The sequence below is a fragment of the Ranitomeya imitator genome, chromosome 2, assembly GCF_032444005.1.
Source record: "Ranitomeya imitator isolate aRanImi1 chromosome 2, aRanImi1.pri, whole genome shotgun sequence".
Lineage (NCBI taxonomy): Eukaryota > Metazoa > Chordata > Amphibia > Anura > Dendrobatidae > Ranitomeya > Ranitomeya imitator.
The window spans coordinates 768,002,480-768,020,197 of record NC_091283.1 but is presented as its reverse complement, the minus strand read 5'-3'; the positions used below and the strand labels follow the sequence as shown (position 1 = coordinate 768,020,197).

Genomic DNA, 17,718 nt, shown 5'->3' with positions numbered 1-17,718 from the left:
AAAACTAAATCTATTGTATTCCATCTAAATCACGTTAGCACTACTAGCACTTTACGTAATGTACACCAGTATGTGATATCTGTACAAGGATTTATTGGGATCCCTCTTTACTGAATGTATTGACATAGATCACTGTGCTATTGTGTGTGTGTGTGTGTGTGTGCGTGTGCGTATGTCTATATATAATATATGTATTTATTTGTTGGAGTATCTCCTCCTTTAGTGAGGGGGGCATTTAGTACTCCGAGCCACACAGGACGAACTAGGACGAGACGATGGTGAACGGGGGTGCCATAAACTTGCATGCATCAACCTCTCCGCGGCAAGGCAGTCGTGTCATTAGGGAATAAAAACAGGATTAGGCCCTTTTTTCGGACTCTCTCCCATCTTGCTTTGTATAAATAACCCAAACTCTATAAAATAAATCCCTGGGTACTCATGTGGTATCTTGCTTTTGTGTCTACATGAATACTTTACCTTTTGAGTAGATGGTATTACTCTGTTATCACTATTTGTTTGTGACTGGAAACTCTGTTTTGTTAACTTTTAAATAAGGTACTAATTAAATTTTTACTTTTTATCTGGATGAGATAATCATACTTTGAGACACTTTAAATGCTATCTACTTTACTTTGTTACTCTATTCACTTTAGAACTCTCCAGCACTTTGTTTGCATCCATTTCTTGGTGTTTCCTGAAGTATGTTTGGCGTCATTGTCCTGCTGGAAGATCCATGACCTATGATGCAAACCCAGCTTTTTGACACTGGGCACTACATTGCGACAAAATCTTCAGATTTCATGATGCCTTGCAGATATTCAAGGCACCAGTGCCAGAGACAGCAAAACAACCCCAAAACCTCTTTGATCCTCCACCATATATGACTGTAGGTACTGTTTTCTTTTCTTTGTAGGCCTCATTCTCTTATATCCCGATCTTTTCTCATGTGTCTATAAGATGCTTTCCCAGAAGGATTTTTGTTTATTCGTGTACAATTTGGCAAACTACCCTCTAGGTTTTTTATGTCTGTGTCACCAATGGGAACTCCCAGGTCTCCTGCCATAGTGTTTTCATTTCATTCAAATGTTGAGGAATAGTTTGCACTGACACTGATGCACCATAAGCCTGCAGGGCATCTTCAATTTCTTTGAAACTTGGTTGAGGATGCCTAGTCATTATCCATACTGTCCTGCATTGCAATCTTTCATCAATTTTCCACGTCCAGGGAGATTATCTACAGTGCCATAGGTTGGAAACTTCTTTATTAGTTTGTGCACCGTGTACAAAGGAACATCAAGATCTTTGGAGTTGGCCTTTAACCTTGAGTTTGTTGATATTTTTCAACAATCTTGGTTCTTAAGTCCTCAGACCGTTCTCTTCTCCTTTTTCTGTTTCCCATGCTTAATGTGGCACACACAGACTAGCAATACAAAGACTGATTCAACGTGTCTCCCCTTTATATCTGGTTTCAGTTGTGATTTTCATATTGCCCACACATGTTACTTGCCACCGTCTGAACGAACATCACATGCTTGAAACAAAGTTGTTTTCCCCAAAATGTCCAATTTGCCTTTTTTTTCCTTTATTTTTTTTGTGTGTTGTTCCAATGCACACAAAGGAAATAAACATGTGTATCACAAACTGTGTAATTGTAATAATTTTCTGGCAGAAATGCTTAATTTTCTGGAAAAATTTCAAGGATGCCAGCAAATTCGGCCATGACTCTATGTAAAACGATTAACCTACAGATTAACGATATATCTGTAGGTTACTGGCATTATACATGACCGTTTCCCTTTAAGTCCATACCGGTCTTATTTGTTCATCACCACCTCATTTAACACCTTTTTTAAATATGATCTTTTCCTGTGCGCTGCTTTCATCACTCACTAAAACAATTAAACTCTGTGAACCCTACAATCCCACCTCCTCCAACAAGCCATTAACCTATATTACCGTATAGATCTCCATCTGCGCATGCGATGCCCCCAGCAGCCCTTTTCCCAGAGTCGACCGCATAGTAAACCATGTAAGTGCTGGAGCTCTGGGCTTTCACAAAATGACGGCAGAGCCCCCGCATCACCGAACACCCCCCTCATTCCATCCCATGGCCTACAACAACGCTCCACTCTTGCCTCCTCCAGCAGCGACCCTGGGACCCCGCCTCACCACGGCCACCACCCCCAGTAAGCAATAAGTTGCATGGATTATAACAAGCACCACCATTTTATTAAAAAAAGGGTGTTTTTTTTTTCTCCTATTTTTCATCTCAAAATATGGGGTGCTTCTTATAATCCTCAAAATATGGTACTTGACTTGTCATGAAAAGCGGTTGTCAAATCCTGTTTTCTTTTTTAAACTTACAGAATGCCCACGTATCCTGACAGCGGACCCAGGCAGTGTTGGAACAAGATTGACAGGAAATTGAGTGTTATCTACTTTAAATTTGCAGCCCTTGTGGATGGCATTCTGCCATAGCTGTCGCCAGGGAGTTTATAAAGGCCCAAGTTCTTCTATGGGCATGAGCCTATTAGGCATTGTCTAAGACATGACTTAAATGATCACTGTTGTTGCCAGAAACTTTGCAAGAAAATCTAAGAATTGTTATCTTGTATCTAATTACAGATCTATGCTTCGTTGTCCCCTTAAAGGCAACGTGTCAGCAGGTTTTTGCTATGTAATCTGACAGCACCTTGATTTCGAGACAGAAATTCTGATTCCAGTGATGTCACTTATGGTAGTTTGACTAGGTGCAGCAGTTATGACAGAATCACAGTTTTCTCTGCTGCTGATCTAGCAGAGCACAGAATGTTGAGCCCTGTATAACCCCACTCGCACCTTCTTGTGTACACTGTATATTGACAGAAAGCTGATAATCACAGCTGGGGGTGTGATTGGACTAGGAGAAAGGAGACACTTGGTCCTGTAGTGATAAACTCCTGCTGATAAAACAGTGATTGTAATGAAACCGGAAAACACAGTAAGTAACACCTCACTGGAATCAGGGCCTCTTCTCCTACCTGATACTGCTCTCAGATTACAAAATCAAAGCCTGATGACAGGTTGGATTCCCTTTAAAGGTCCATCTCCAAAACTCCTCTTTTTCTCACTGACAGCTCACTGAAGTGTCAGATTACAGCTGCCTATGGAGAAGGGAGAGGGAGACTGAAGAGGCTGAAGAGTGAAAGCCACAGAATGATCCTGGTGCTGCTTTACAGCTGGAATATTATCTTGCCCCAGAGTTGGATTCGTAGTTGAGCACCTTCGTACCTCTCTGACATCCTCCATGCTGTAGCTGCTTTTGAGAAAATGGTCATAAAGACGGGAGAGCAGGAATCCCTCATATCTGTGTGTTGTATATAGGAGACGACGTAGCAATTAGTCTCCCCCTATTACCTCCAAGACCACTGAAGATGGAAGGGACCGTGCTGAAAGGTGCAGGATACAAGTCCTAAATCACGGCCAGAAATGGCATATTCCTCAACTTATTCTGAAAAGAGGTCTGAAATTACGGCTAGGCTTTGATCGGATACGTGTCGATACAGAACAGGCTAACCTCTAACCTAATACACGTCAATACAGAAATACTACAGGGGTTTGTAGAAGAGATCAAATGATCACATTCTACCCCAACCATGAAATATTCATGTCATTTATGCCACGCAGCGAATGCTGTAAAATATGAAACCTGTGACTACAGGTCTGTATATCGCTGCTAACATGCCCACATATGTATTAGCAGGAAGGAAGATCTCCAAATGTCACCAAAAATCAGACAAACAATAAAATTAACCCCTTCCCGACCCATGACGCCACGTAGGCTGTTGTGGATTCTGTTTTTGGGCTCCCTCTGGTGGTTACAGATGGTACTGGGTGACTTGTGTTCTCTGCGGTCTCTGGTGTCCACCTGTTCTATCAGGATATGGGAGTTTCCTATTTAACCTGGCTTTCTTGTCATTTCCTCGCCGGCTATCAATGTAATCAGTGTGTCTTGTTACCTCTGCTTTCCGCTTCTGTAATCTTCAGGACAAGCTAAGTTTTTGATTTTCCTGTTCCACGTTTTGCTTAATTTTTGTCTTAGTCCAGCTTGCAGATATGTGATTCCTTGTTGCTGGTTGCTCTAGTGGGCTGATATTACTCCTCATGTTCTATGAGTTGGCACATGAGTTCAAGTAATTTCAGGATGGTTTTTTGTAGGGTTTTTCGCTGACCGCGCAGTTCACTTTTGTATCCTCTGCTATCTAGCTTTAGCGGGCCTCATTTTGCTGAATCTGTTTTCATAACTACGTATGTGCTTTCCTCTCATTTCACCGTCATTACATGTGAGGGGCTGCTATTTCTGTGGGGTGTTTCTCTGGAGGCAAGAGAGGTCTGTGTTTCTTCTAATAGGGGAAGTTAATCCTTCGGCTGGCGCGAGACGTCTAGGAATCATCGTAGGCACGTTCCCCGGCTACTGCTAGTTGTGTGATTAGGTTCAGGATCGCGGTCAGCTCAGTTTCCATCACCCTAGAGCTCGTTTTGTTTTTTGTGCTTGTCCTTTTGTGATCCCCTGCCATTGGGATCATGACAGTAGGCGTCATGAAAGTCGGTGCCAATCTGACCCATGACGCCTATGTGGCATCATGGAAAGATCGCGTCCCTGCAGATCCGGTGAAAGGGTTAACTCCCATTTCACCCGATCTGCAGGGACAGGGGGAGTGGTAGTTTAGCCCAGGGGGGGTGGCTTCACCCCCTCGTGGCTACGATCGCTCTGATTGGCTGTTGAAAGTGAAACTGCCAATCAGAGCGATTTGTAATATTTCACCTATTATAACGGGTGAAATATTACAATCCAGCCATGGCCGATGCTGCAATATCATCGGCCATGGCTGGAAATACTAATGTGCCCCCACCCCACCCCACCGATCGCCACCCAGCCCCCCGATCTGGCCGGTACACTTCTCCGGCTCCCCTCCATCCAGTGCTCCGCTCCCCCCCGTGCTCTTGTCCGCTCCCCACGTGCTCCAATCACCCCCCCGTGCTCCAATCACCCCCCCTGCATTCCGTTCCACCCCCCCGTGCTCCGTTCCATCCCCCCGTGCTCCGTTCCAGCCCCCCGTGCTCCGTTCCACGCCCCCCGTGCTCCATTCCACGCCTGCCGCGCTCCGATTCCCCCCCCGTGCTCCGATCCCCCCCCCGTGGTCCCCCCCCACTTTATCATACTTACCGATCCTGCCGGGGTCCCGTCCGTCTTCTCCCTGGGCGCCGCCATCTTCCAAAATGGCGGGCGCATGCGCAGTGCGCCCGCCGAATCTGCCGGCCGGCAGATTCGTTTCAAAGTGCATTTTGATCACTGAGATAGATTATATCTCAGTGATCAAAATAAAAAAAATAATAAATGAACCCCCCCCTTTGTCACCCCCATAGGTAGGGACAATAAAAAAAATAAAGAAATTTATTTTTTCCACTAATGTTAGGTTAGGGGTAGGGTTAGGGGTAGGGCTAGGATTAGGGCTAGGGTTAGGGCTAGGGATAGGGTTTCGGTATGTGCACACGTATTCTGGTCCTCTGTGGATTTTTCCGCTGCGGATTTGATAAATCCGCAGTGCTAAACCGCTGCGGATTTATGGCGGATTTACCGCGTTTTTTTCTGCGCATTTCACTGCGGTTTTACAATTGCGATTTTCTATTTGAGCAGTTGTAAAACCGCTGCGGAATCCGCACAAAGTGACATGCTGCGTAATGTAAACCGCTGCGTTTCCGTGCAGTTTTTCTGCAGCATGTGTACAGCGATTTTTGTTTCCCATAGGTTTACATTGAACTGTAAACTCATGGTAAACTGCTGCGGATCCGCAGCGTTTTCCGCAGCGTGTGCACATACCTTTAGAATTAGGCTATGTGCACACGGTGCGGATTTGGCTGCGGATTGGCCGCTGCGGATTGGCAGCAGTATTCCATCAGGTTTACAGTACCATGTAAACATATGAAAAACCAAATCCGCTGTGCCCATGGTGCAGAAAATACCGCGCGGAAACGCTGTGTTGTATTTTCCGCAGCATGTCAATTCTTTGTGCGGATTCCGCGGCGTTTTACACCTGTTCCTCAATAGGAATCCGCAGGTGAAATCCGCACAAAAAACACTGGAAATCCGCGGAAAATCCGCAGGTAAAACGCAGTGCCTTTTACCCGCGGATTTTTCAAAAATGGTGCGGAAATATCTCACACGAATCCGCAACGTGGGCACATAGCCTTAGGGTTAGGGTTGGAATTAGGGTTGTGGTTAGGGTTGTGATTAGGGTTATGGCTACAGTTGGGATTAGGGTTAGGGGTGTGTTGGGGTTAGTGTTGGAGTTAGAATTGAGGGGTTACCACTGTTTAGGCACATCAGGGGTCTCTAAACGCAACATGGCGCCACCATTGATTCCAGCCAATCTCGTATTCAAAAAGTCAAATGGTGCTCCCTCACTTCCGAGCCCTGACGTGTGCCCAAACAGTGGTTTACCCCCACATATGTGGTATCAGTGTACTCAGGATAAACTGCGCAAGAATTACTGGGGTCCAATTTCTCCTGTTACCCTTGTGAATCTAAAAAAATGCTTGCTAAAACATCATTTCTGAGTAAAGAAAAATGATTTTTTATTTTCACGGCTCTGCGTTGTAAACGTCTGTGAAGCACTTGGGGGTTCAAAGTGCTCACCACATATCTAGATAAGTTCCTTGGGGGGTCTAGTTTCTAAAATGGGGTCACTTGTGGGGGGTTTCTACTGTTTAGGCACATCAGAGGCTCTGCAAACGCAACGTGACGCCCGCAGAGCATTCCATCAAAGTCTGCATTTCAAAACGTCACTACTTCACTTCCGAGCCCCAACGTGTGCCCAAACAGTGGTTTACCCCCACATATGGGGTATCACCGTACTCCGGAGAAACTGGACAACAAATATTGGGGTCAAATTTCTTCTGTTACCCTTGGGAAAATTAAAAAATTCTGGGCTAAATAATTATTTTTGAGGAAAGAAAACGTATTTATTATTTTCACGGCTCTGCATTATAAACTTCTATGAAGCACTTGGGGGTTCAAAGTGCTCACCACACATCTAGATAAGTTCCTTTCGGGGTCTAGTTTCCAAAATGGGGTCACTTGTGGGGGGTTTCTACTGTTTAGGCACATCAGGGGCTCTGCAAACGCAACGTGACGCCCGCAGAGCATTCCATCAAAGTCTGCATTTCAAAACGTCACTACTTCAATTCCGAGCCCCGGCATGTGCCCAAACAGTAGTTTACCCCCACATATGGGGTATCACCGTACTCAGGAGAAACTGGATAACAACTTTTGGGGTCAAATTTCTCCTGTTACCCTTGGGAAAATAAAAAATTGCAGGCTAAAAGATCATTTTTGAGAAAATAATTTTTTTTTTTTATTTTCATGGCTCTGCGTTATAAATTTCTGTGAAGCACTTGGGGGTTCAAAGTCCTCACCACACATCTAGATTAGTTCCTTTGGGGGTCTAGTTTCCAAAATGGGGTCATTTGTGGGGGGATCTCCAATGTTTAGGCACACGGGCTCTCCAAACGTGACATGGTGTCCGCTAATGATTGGAGCTAATTTTCCATTTAAAAAGCCAAATGGCGTGCCATCCCTTCCGAGCCCTGCCGTGCGCCCAAACAGTGGTTTACCCCCACATATGGGGTATCAGCGTACTCAGGACAAACTGGACAACAATATTTGGGGTCCAATTTCTCCTATTATCCTTGGCAAAATAGGAAATTCCAGGCTAAAAAATCATTTTTGAGGAAAGAAAAATTATTTTTTATTTTCATGGCTCTGCGTTATAAACTTCTGTGAAGCACCTGGGGGTTTAAAGTGCTCAATATGCATCTAGATAAGTTCCTTGGGGGGTCTAGTTTCCAAAATGGGGTCACTTGTGGGGGAGCTCCAATGTTTAGGCACACAGGGGCTCTCCAAACGCGACATGGTGTCCGCTAACAATTGGAGCTAATTTTCCATTCAAAAAGTCAAATGGCGCGCCTTCCCTTCCGAGCCTTACCATGTGCCCAAACAGTGGTTTACCCCCACATGTGAGGTATTGGTGTACTCAGGAGAAATTGCCCAACACATTTTAGGATCCATTTTATCCTGTTGCCCATGTGAAAATGAAAAAATTGAGGCTAAAAGAATTTTTTTGTGAAAAAAAAGTACTTTTTCATTTTTACGGATCAATTTGTGAAGCACCTGGGGGTTCAAAGTGCTCACTATGCATCTAGATAAGTTCCTTGGGGCGTCTAGTTTCCAAAATGGGGTCACTTGTGGGGGAGCTCCAATTTTTAGGCACACGGGTGCTCTCCAAACGTGACATGGTGTCCGCTAAAGAGTGGAGCCAATTTTTGATTCAAAAAGTCAAATGGCGCTCCTTCCCTTCCAAGCCCTGCCGTGCGCCCAAACAGTGGTTTACCCCCACATATGAGGTATCAGCGTACTCAGGACAAATTGGACAACAACTTTCGTGGTTCAGTTTCTTCTTTTACCATTGGGAAAATAAAAAAATTGTTGCTAAAAGATAATTTTTGTGACTAAAAAGTTAAATGTTCATTTTTTCCTTCCATGTTGCTTCTGTTGCTGTGAAGCACCTGAAGGGTTAATAAACTTCTTGAATGTGGTTTTGAGTACCTTGAGGGGTGCAGTTTTTAGAATGGTGTCACTTTTGGGTATTTTCAGCCGTATAGACCCCTCGAACTGACTTCAAATGTGAGGTGGTCCCTAAAAAAATGGTTTTGTAAATTTCGTTGTAAAAATGACAAATCGCTGGTCAAATTTTAACCCTTATAACTTCCTAACAAAAAAAAATTTTGTTTCCAAAATTGTGCTGATGTAAAGTAAACATGTGGGAAATGTTATTTATTAACTATTTTGTGTCACATATCTCTCTGGTTTAACAGAATAAAAATTCAAAATGTGAAAATTGCGAAATTTTCTAAATTTTCGCCAAATTTCCATTTTTATCACAAATAAACGCAGAATTTATTGACCTAAATTTACCACTAACATGAAGCCCAATATGTCACGAAAAAACAGTCTCAGAACCGCTAAGATCCGTTGAAGCGTTCCTGAGTTATTACCTCATAAAGGGACACTGGTCAGAATTGCAAAAAACGGCAAGGTCTTTAAGGTCAAAATAGGCTGGGTCATGAAGGGGTTAAAAATCAAATGTCAGAATTGCTGTTTTTTGGGGGGTTTTTTCTGCTCATTTTGCTTTCCCAAATAAAAAAAAAATTGAAACGAGTCATCAATATTTCACATACACTCCAAAAAGTGCTGCATCGAAGGAAAAAACTATACCATTCTACGCCTCTCAGATTATGGGACACCAGAATTATACTAAAAATAGCATTTTATTGTGATAATAAAAAAAGCTAAAAATACTTTTAGAAATTTGAAATCTTAAGGACTTGGTTAGGTATTTGTCATTGTTCGATTTTCCCACTATTTATTATTCTTTGATATTTTATATGTGGCAATAAAAAAAAAAAAATCCAAGAACAACCCTTCTCATGGCTCCATCATCTGACTTCTGTGCAGATGTTTGCATCTCCTTGGTATCGGACTACAAACTATCCATGTGAAGCCTGACCGTGTAGCCATGGTGCCATTTATGTTCCCTACTTTTTGGTAAAAGTCCTGTTTGTTAGTAAAAGATAGGGAACAGATGGAATGATCGTGAGTATGGCCTCAGACTATACGGGGTTTATTTGAAGTCTTTTGCCAACGAGACACAAAAGCTGTCACCTGAAAGCTGCATCTAAATACTCTGCGATTGCAACTGCCGGGATTCACTAAGGGAAAAAAAGATATGAGAGGAAACTGCATTGTTGAACAGTGCCTGTCCCAATCGCTTTAAATGTACTTTAACGTTACATTGAAGAGATTATTTCAGTAAGATTAACAGGCCTCACTCCAAACCGCATTTATAGGCATGTGGATCTTGAAAATGTAAATTCATTGACACCTTTTACATCTTCTATCTGCTGCTGCTTTCCTAAGAAATTAATTCATTGATTTTCCTATGAATAAAACAATGCCAAGTGCTGATTTTCTTGGCTGGCACCTGATGTCTAATAAACAGTAAGATATCAATCAAGCTAAAGAGGGTAGTGTTAGGAGGGAAACCTACCTGGACAACCCCTTCTCATTCCCCAGATTTGGCCCTGATAATCTAAAAAAGCCTATATTCTCCTCTCGTGCCAGCACTGTTCCTGTGGTATGGGCACCCAGAGGACACAGGGCTGTCAGGCGATTGTATGAAACGACCACGGTGCCCAATCACCGCTGGAGTCACTATCTCCACCTTCGGACAAATCGAACATGAAGGGAGGGAGTCCAGGTTGCATCTGATCTGACTCTCTCTTCATGTTCAATTTGAAGGAAGGCGGGGACACTGATGCCAGTTCTGATTGGGCACCGGGCTCTTGTGTCATAACCACCGCATGTGCAGACACCGCTGGAACGGCGCCGGCATGGTAGGTGAATATAAGCTTTTTAATTTTATCGTGGCCAATCATGAGGAATGAGAAGGGGTTATCCTACTAGTGGACAACCCCTTTAAGTGCTCTTTTTCAACCAAACCACTTAGCACTGTGCGATAACGCTACCTGAGTGAGCTGGGGAAACTCGCTTGGCAACGGGAATTAAAGCACTCTGGCACGATTTCTCCACATAAACGGTCTATCTGGTCTATTAAACTTCATAAACCGTGTAACAAGCAGTTCATTATATACATCAACGGAACACATTAACCACTGACTGATAGTCTGTTCCAAATGCAGATACGTCTCTGCCTGTAACGTCTCTGCCCCCGTAACGTCTCTACTTTATAGGGGCTCTTTCTCCACACATTGACTCCTGTCAGTGCTGGTTCGCAGGGGAAAGCTGCTTCACTGGGGTCACCGTCCCTGTGACCAGGGCACTTCAGATAGTCAAGACCTGCAGTAGGAACTGTAGCTTCCCCAACACAGTAGCTGTCCCAGGCTCTGCAGTTACAGCCTCTCCGTGCGCTATTCAGGAAGTCCAGTCCCAGACACTTCCAACACACAGGCCTTCAGTCCATGGTCTCACCGTGTGCTTCCAGGAATCCAGTCCACTCCAGGACATTCCAACACACAGGCTATATAGGAACTCACACTCTGACCCATGTGACCAAACCCTGGTCACATATAGCTGTTACCACCCCTATAGGTGGGTGGTGCGTGTGGTTAGCCAGTCCCGCTCAGCTCACCAGCTAACCCTATAAGCCCCTCGTATAAGTAAACACTACAAAAACTTGTGGAACTATAAGTCCCAGCATAACTATATCATTTTGAGCTTACAGCGCAGAGTACCTCTGCGACACATACCGGCCATTTGCAATAATGCCATTCCCTAATTCACCATCATAATTATGCCTCCAAGCGCATCCTGAAGTGCACACACAGCGCCCCCTGGTTGTAACATGGGTCACTGCACCACAGCGCCTAATTTGTTTATGAATGAATGTTAATTTTTGGGGAATTTTACAACATATTGAAATGTAAAACCATTGACACATTTTATATCTTCTAACCTTATATGCTTTTTGGAGTGTGGGTCTGACCTTGATAACAGATTTCTTTTGAGTAACTTCACAGAGAAATTTTGCTTTTTGGCTTTAAAGGAGTTTTCCCAGTATGGGACACTTAAGAATAATACATCCGATACTGATACCTTTCATGTCTTCAGTGGATCCTTTTTAATTTTGCTTCACTACAGTGGTCTTTGTAAGTGCTTAGTTTGTTTTTCCTTGTTTTTGCTTAAAGGGACACTGTCACCTGGATTTGGAGGGAACAATCTTCAGCCATGGAGGCGGGGTTTTGGGGTTTTTGATTCACCCTTTCCTTACCCGCTGGCTGCAATATTGGATTGAAGTTCATTCTCTGTCCTCCATAGTACACGCCTGCGCAAGGCAAGATTGCACCTTGTGCAGGCATGTACTACGGAGGACAGAGAATGAACTTCAATCCATTATTGCAGCCAGCATGCAGCCAGCGGGTAAGGAAAGGGTGAATCAAAAACCCCAAAACCCCGCCTCCATGGCTGAAGATTGTTCCCTCCAAATCCAGGTGACAGTGTCCCTTTAACAGGGCTGTCCACTACTTGGACAGCCCCATTTCAATCACCAAGTCCCCAACTAATAAAATAATAGTTCTTCACCTCCCAGTGCGAGCGCCATTCCAGCAGTGACGGGTTGGGCGCCATTTCAGCAGTGTCGGTACTGGCTCTCCGATCAGCGACTGCTTCAGTCTCCTTTCCTTCAGAAGTCACACATCCGGAAGAAGTCCGAGGTGTGGCTGCTCGCACTTGCACTTGATGTCTGATTTATCCGAAAGAGGGGAAAGTGGACCAGTTGATGATTGGCTGCAGGGCCGTAGAAGAGCCAGTGCCGACACTGCTGATACGGCAGGAGGGGAGTATTGCTGTTGTTCTTTTATAAGGTGGGATTGGAACATGGTGATTGAGAAGAAGTTGTCCGAGTAGTGGACAACCCCTATAATTCTGTGCTCTGCTCGCCGTATCCTATGCCTACTTTGTTGTACCTTGTGTTGTATACTTTTATGATAACAGGCGTTGCATTTGTTTTGTTTTATCCTTTTCTGTTCTTAGTTTGCTCCCTGAATCCCCAAGATGGCTGTACTCGCGTGGTCACACGGTGGAAGCAGAGGCCGTATTACGCCGTATAGCTTGTGCTAATGGCAAGGAAAATCCTTCAGTGAAATTAAAACAATGCAACGCAACTTCAGGATCTGGTGACCCGGCGCACGGCGTCTTTGCGTTGGTGAGACATGGCGTGCTTCTCTGGAGGACACTCATCTTGATGTATATCTGGTAGGATGAACTTTATTTTGTGCCTTAAACTGCATTTGCAGATGAAGCCTTTGTTCTGTTTAATGAATTTCAATAAGTTTTTGTCTCATCTTGCAGGATTTACACTAGGTTAACTTCTTAGCCGGCATGTCTAATGGGCATAAAAGCTTCACGTCAAACAAAAGGATCAGCGTGCGCCTGCACCGAGTCCTGCCCGCTTCTCTAGCTCGGCAATTTTTGTGAATTTTCTGCCTCCTGACTTTGTTCACAAATTAGATTTTTTTTTTTCTTCCCTCTCTAAAAGCGTTTAATTGTTCTGGGAAGAAAAAAATGAACTGATTTACTATTACAGGAGGCTGAGGCGTACGTCTTCAATGATGCAGATCATCTTACTTCACTAAAGCCTTTTACCGGTACACGCTATCAGCGTAATTGTTTTTTTTTTCTTGTTTTAATTTGAAGCCAAAAAAAAAAAGTTAATTTCTTAATTTGAGAAAATTCAGGAAAAAAAAATGAAGCAGATGCCGATATTGCTCATTTGGGCCTCGTAAAATATGCTATTGGTATTGGATCTCTTCTCCATGAGTTATAGCTGCGTAGTCAGTGATGTATCGAGGCTATTTTACATCTTGCGTTCATTGCGGTTAATTATTACTGTGACAATACTGGATAATTTGGCCTAATAGGGGCAGCTTAATTGGATTTTTAACCCCTTAAGCGACGCGGAAGATGTAGCGGTCATTGCCGACGCGTGCCTGGAGGGCAAGGATGGTATTTAAGGGTCAATAAAATGAAAGCCAGGTATTTAATTTCATGGAAGCTATTATTTTCCGCTTGTTTTTTTCCCCCTCCTGCATTAAGTAGGGCATTTTATTAATGGTTCTTATCGCTGGTTGTTGACACTATGTAATGACCGCGCTAGATGCTCCCTTTTCTCTTCTTTTATATCCTAAGCTTAGATTAAAGCTGTGAATTATGTCGTATTGTTTAGCCGATACCTGAAGCCGTCGGAGCCGTTCGCTATGAGATCGTGGTAAGAGAAGGAACATAAACTGTAAATGATTGCAACGCAGGGAAGATATAATATAGTCTATAACAGAGTACCAAACGCTCAGCAATCCTATTGATGAGGACACAATGACCGGCTAGGTTGTGTAACTATATCAGGGGGTTGGATGTGACTGGGATGCCAAGTATAAGATCTGTGCACAAGAATAAGCAATTTGAATGGCTGTTTAAGAGAATACACTTTTATATGAAGGAGCAATCCCATAGATGCAGATCTGTATGAAGAAATAATTGACACAAGGGTTTAATGCGCTGCTTCCGCCTTGCCCCATCTACTTCTTATAAATTGGAAAGGAGGCCCTTATAGATTGAGGTCACGGATTAGTAGCACTGCGGATTATTGATTATAGCTCATTTTATTAGGGATGGCCACTTTTATATGCTATGTGACCAAAGCGTGGGAGTGGGGGATTCACGTGACTTATTATTATATAGCTTTTCGATGTCATTACTTATTATGGTTACTTAGCGCTATCATCTTCCACAGCGTTTCACATACATCGCTGTCCTTATTGGAGCTCACAATCTCCATTCCCTATCAATATGTCCGGGAGGAAACCCACAGAACATGGGGAGAAGATACAAACTCCTTGTAGATGTTGTCCTTGGTGGGATTTTAACCCAGGACCTCAGCAACAGTGCTAACCACTGAGCCACCGTGCTGCCCCTGCTGTTCTGTAGTACGGTGACGTGCCGCCTACTTGTCATCTTGGTCTTCTCCAAGGACAGCCCCATCTTGAAAATGTTGACTGATGGAGGGGTGTATGACACAAGACCATCTACTCGACTGTAAGGCATTGTGCTTGCACTAGCTTCCTATGGATCCCGACAATACTTTCACCATAAATTGTGTACACAGTATATTTGTACATTTCATATTTCCTTGCCCATTCTTATGCTCACATTTGCTTGTGGCTGCAATGCCGTTTTTTACACCAAATTTATCACGTTGTATTGTTTGATAAATTTGGCACATCTAGGAAAGACGTTAGCTTTTACACCTCCTGCCTTTTCAATATTTTTTATGCTATTTTTTAAAAAGTGAAGAGCAGCATAAAATGACAAAAGTCAGCTCATGTATCATTTTACGATTTTTTACATTTTTTTGTGTCGGAGGGTGGTGAAGCAAGGCACTATGGAATATATTTTTCAATCAATTGAAACACTTTTCTTTAAATTTTTTTTTTAAAGGGACACTATCACCTGAATTTGGAGGGAACAATCTTCAGCCATGGAGGTGGGGTTTTTGGGTTTTTGATTCACCCTTTCCTTACCCGCTGGCTGCATTCTGGCTGCAATATTGGATTGAAGTTCATTCTCTGTCCTTCATAGTACACGCCTGCGCAAGGCAAGATTACCTTGTGCAGGCATGTACTATGGAGGACAGAGAATGAACTTCAATCCAATATTGCAGCCAGCATGCAGCCAGCGGGTAAGGAAAGGGTGAATCAAAAACCCAAAAACCCCGCCTCCATGGCTGATGATTGTTCCCTCCAAATTCAGGTGACAGTGTCCCTTTAAATATATCTAAAAAAAATTCATTAAAAAAATGATTCTGCTCTTCATGTAATACGAATCAGTTTTTCTTGCAATGGGAATTTGATTGACTGACGTATATAATACAAGTCTATCAGATGAGGAAGAGTTTGAGGGCGAAGAAGAGCAGCAGCCTGAACAGTGGTGAGACCGGGGATGTCCATGGACTTCATATAGACCTTGTAGATGAGCTAAAGTTGCAGATCACAGCTCTGCCCTAATGAGTCTCAACTAAGGGACCGAGTATCTAGAACTGAGAGGAATATAATGAGCCCGTTAATATCACTTATAGATGCAGACTTGCATATCAATTTTAAGGTCGCTGCTGGAAAGCAAAGCTTTATACTTCACTCACTTTTTAAGTGCACTTTTCTTATATACACAGTAAAGAATGCCCCTTTAAAAAATGGACCTGATCATTACATCTGATTAGCTAAATGTGGTTTCCTTGAACTCTGCAGTCCATCCGCATAGCGTTTTCCCAAAATAATGATTAAGGGGTGAGGAACCTTTTTATCTTCCAGGGGCCATTTGAATACTTGTACCATCACTCAGGTGCCGTAATAAATTATCAACTTGAAAATTATCCTGCTATATGTGGTCAAACAGGTAATTCTCTCCCCGCTAATGTGATGGTTGGAGCTGCTTCACCCGCCCAAGTACTACCATCCCTGGGAATTTTAACGGGCGCCAACTCCTAGGACCTCTTGAGACCCCCAAGAAATGAAATCTGTTGACTGATGCGGACCACCGCTTTGTTTATGGAAATGCAGGAGAAAGCCGCCCTTTGATTCAAGAATCCAGATTCTGTTCTCAGGATGAATGAGTGTCCCATCGGGTGGATCCCCTGGCGAACGAAAAGTTTGTTTCCTATTCTATGAATAAGCGATAACTTACAATTTTGGGAATAATCCGTTAACCTTGAAACATAAAAATATTCTTCAGCTTGCTGTCTCTCTAGACCATCACACAGCACAACTTGAGCGGCGTAGGTGAACAGTCTGGTGTGTGAATACTTGGCACTGCCGGCTACGCTGAGATTAAACACAAACCTTTAATAAGGTATCCCTATAGAACTATAATGGTGAACGCATCCTACACCCATCATAATACACATCCTATACGTTTCATATCATTGCCACTTGGGTCGAACGACTAAATTCTTAGGTTGTTCACTACTACGGTTTCTAGGATGGTCTAATAATTTTTTTTTATGCTTTTAATCTCAACTGAGCCCTACCATATCCTTTGACTACCATGTCCTTTGACTCCCATTTCCTCCATGCAGTTGTCACTACCCCCTTTCCCCTTTCCTTCCAGTCTTGTGATGTGCTGTCTCACCTGGCTCTCTGTGAGCACTAACATAGGTGAAAATAATGAAATGTAGCTGCAGAGACACAGCATGGGGAGAATGTCGATGCCATATGGGAGAGTGCAGATGAGCAGAGAATCTTTTAACAACACTGGACTTCTTAGCAGGCTCATTTCTAAGTCCATGTTGCCTACAACTTCAACTGCCGAGTAAATAATAAAAGAGAATACTTAAGTTTAAAAAAAGGCTTTGCAATCAAAGAGCAGATTTCCAGTGAAGTCAACAAATTTGTGTTTTACGAAATCTGGTGTTTAAAGAGTCTATTCCGTGGGATGGAGAGCATTCACAATAAACTGGGCTGGAGTTTCCGTACGAAGATCAGAAGTGGCAGATCAGCATGTTGGCATATTAGGGCAGCGAGGACAATGACACAGAGTCCTGCAGAATGGAGGCTTCCATTGAAGCTGTCACCAACACTTTCATTCAAACGGCTCTTCATCAAAGCGCTCATTATGATGCCAATTACACAGCAAAAGAAAAGTACACCGAGAATGTGCAGTGTCTTGTGGATCGCCAAGTCGTGTAATTTAGAACGACAAGATTTATCTCTGAAGAGTTGTCTTTCTACTTAAGATGCATTTTCCATCTTTGCATTTAGCCTGGAGATTGTAATCCTTTAATCATAATAACTTGTGAGCAATTCTTGCTCTGGATATAATGGGAGCGCTGGAGGAGTGTGTTTAAATAACAAAGGCAATCTGGATGTGTTTTAATAATTTTATCAGTGCGGAGTATTGTCGTACAGGCTTAGTAATTGTAGTCTGCTTTTTGGTGGTAAATGAGAAAACTTTCCCCAGCCTCTGAGACCGATGCAAAATGAAATAATACATACATCCGAGTTATTAAATGCGATAAAAAGCCTTTGTGATATTATTAGTATGACAAGCTCTAGATC

At 43.2% G+C, this 17,718-nt stretch overlaps 1 protein-coding gene across 4 annotated transcripts in view; it reads left to right on the top strand.

Annotated features, from left to right (window-relative positions):
• Nucleotides 1-17,718, top strand: part of LOC138665712 (solute carrier family 22 member 15-like) — a 377,939-nt gene that overhangs the window by 64,499 nt on the left and 295,722 nt on the right. For all 4 annotated transcript variants that reach the window (XM_069753451.1, XM_069753453.1, XM_069753452.1 and 1 more), the window contains exon 6: nt 12,647-12,868. In XM_069753451.1, the coding sequence (XP_069609552.1) occupies nt 12,647-12,868 (222 nt within the window). The remainder of the gene's footprint in view (nt 1-12,646; nt 12,869-17,718) is intronic.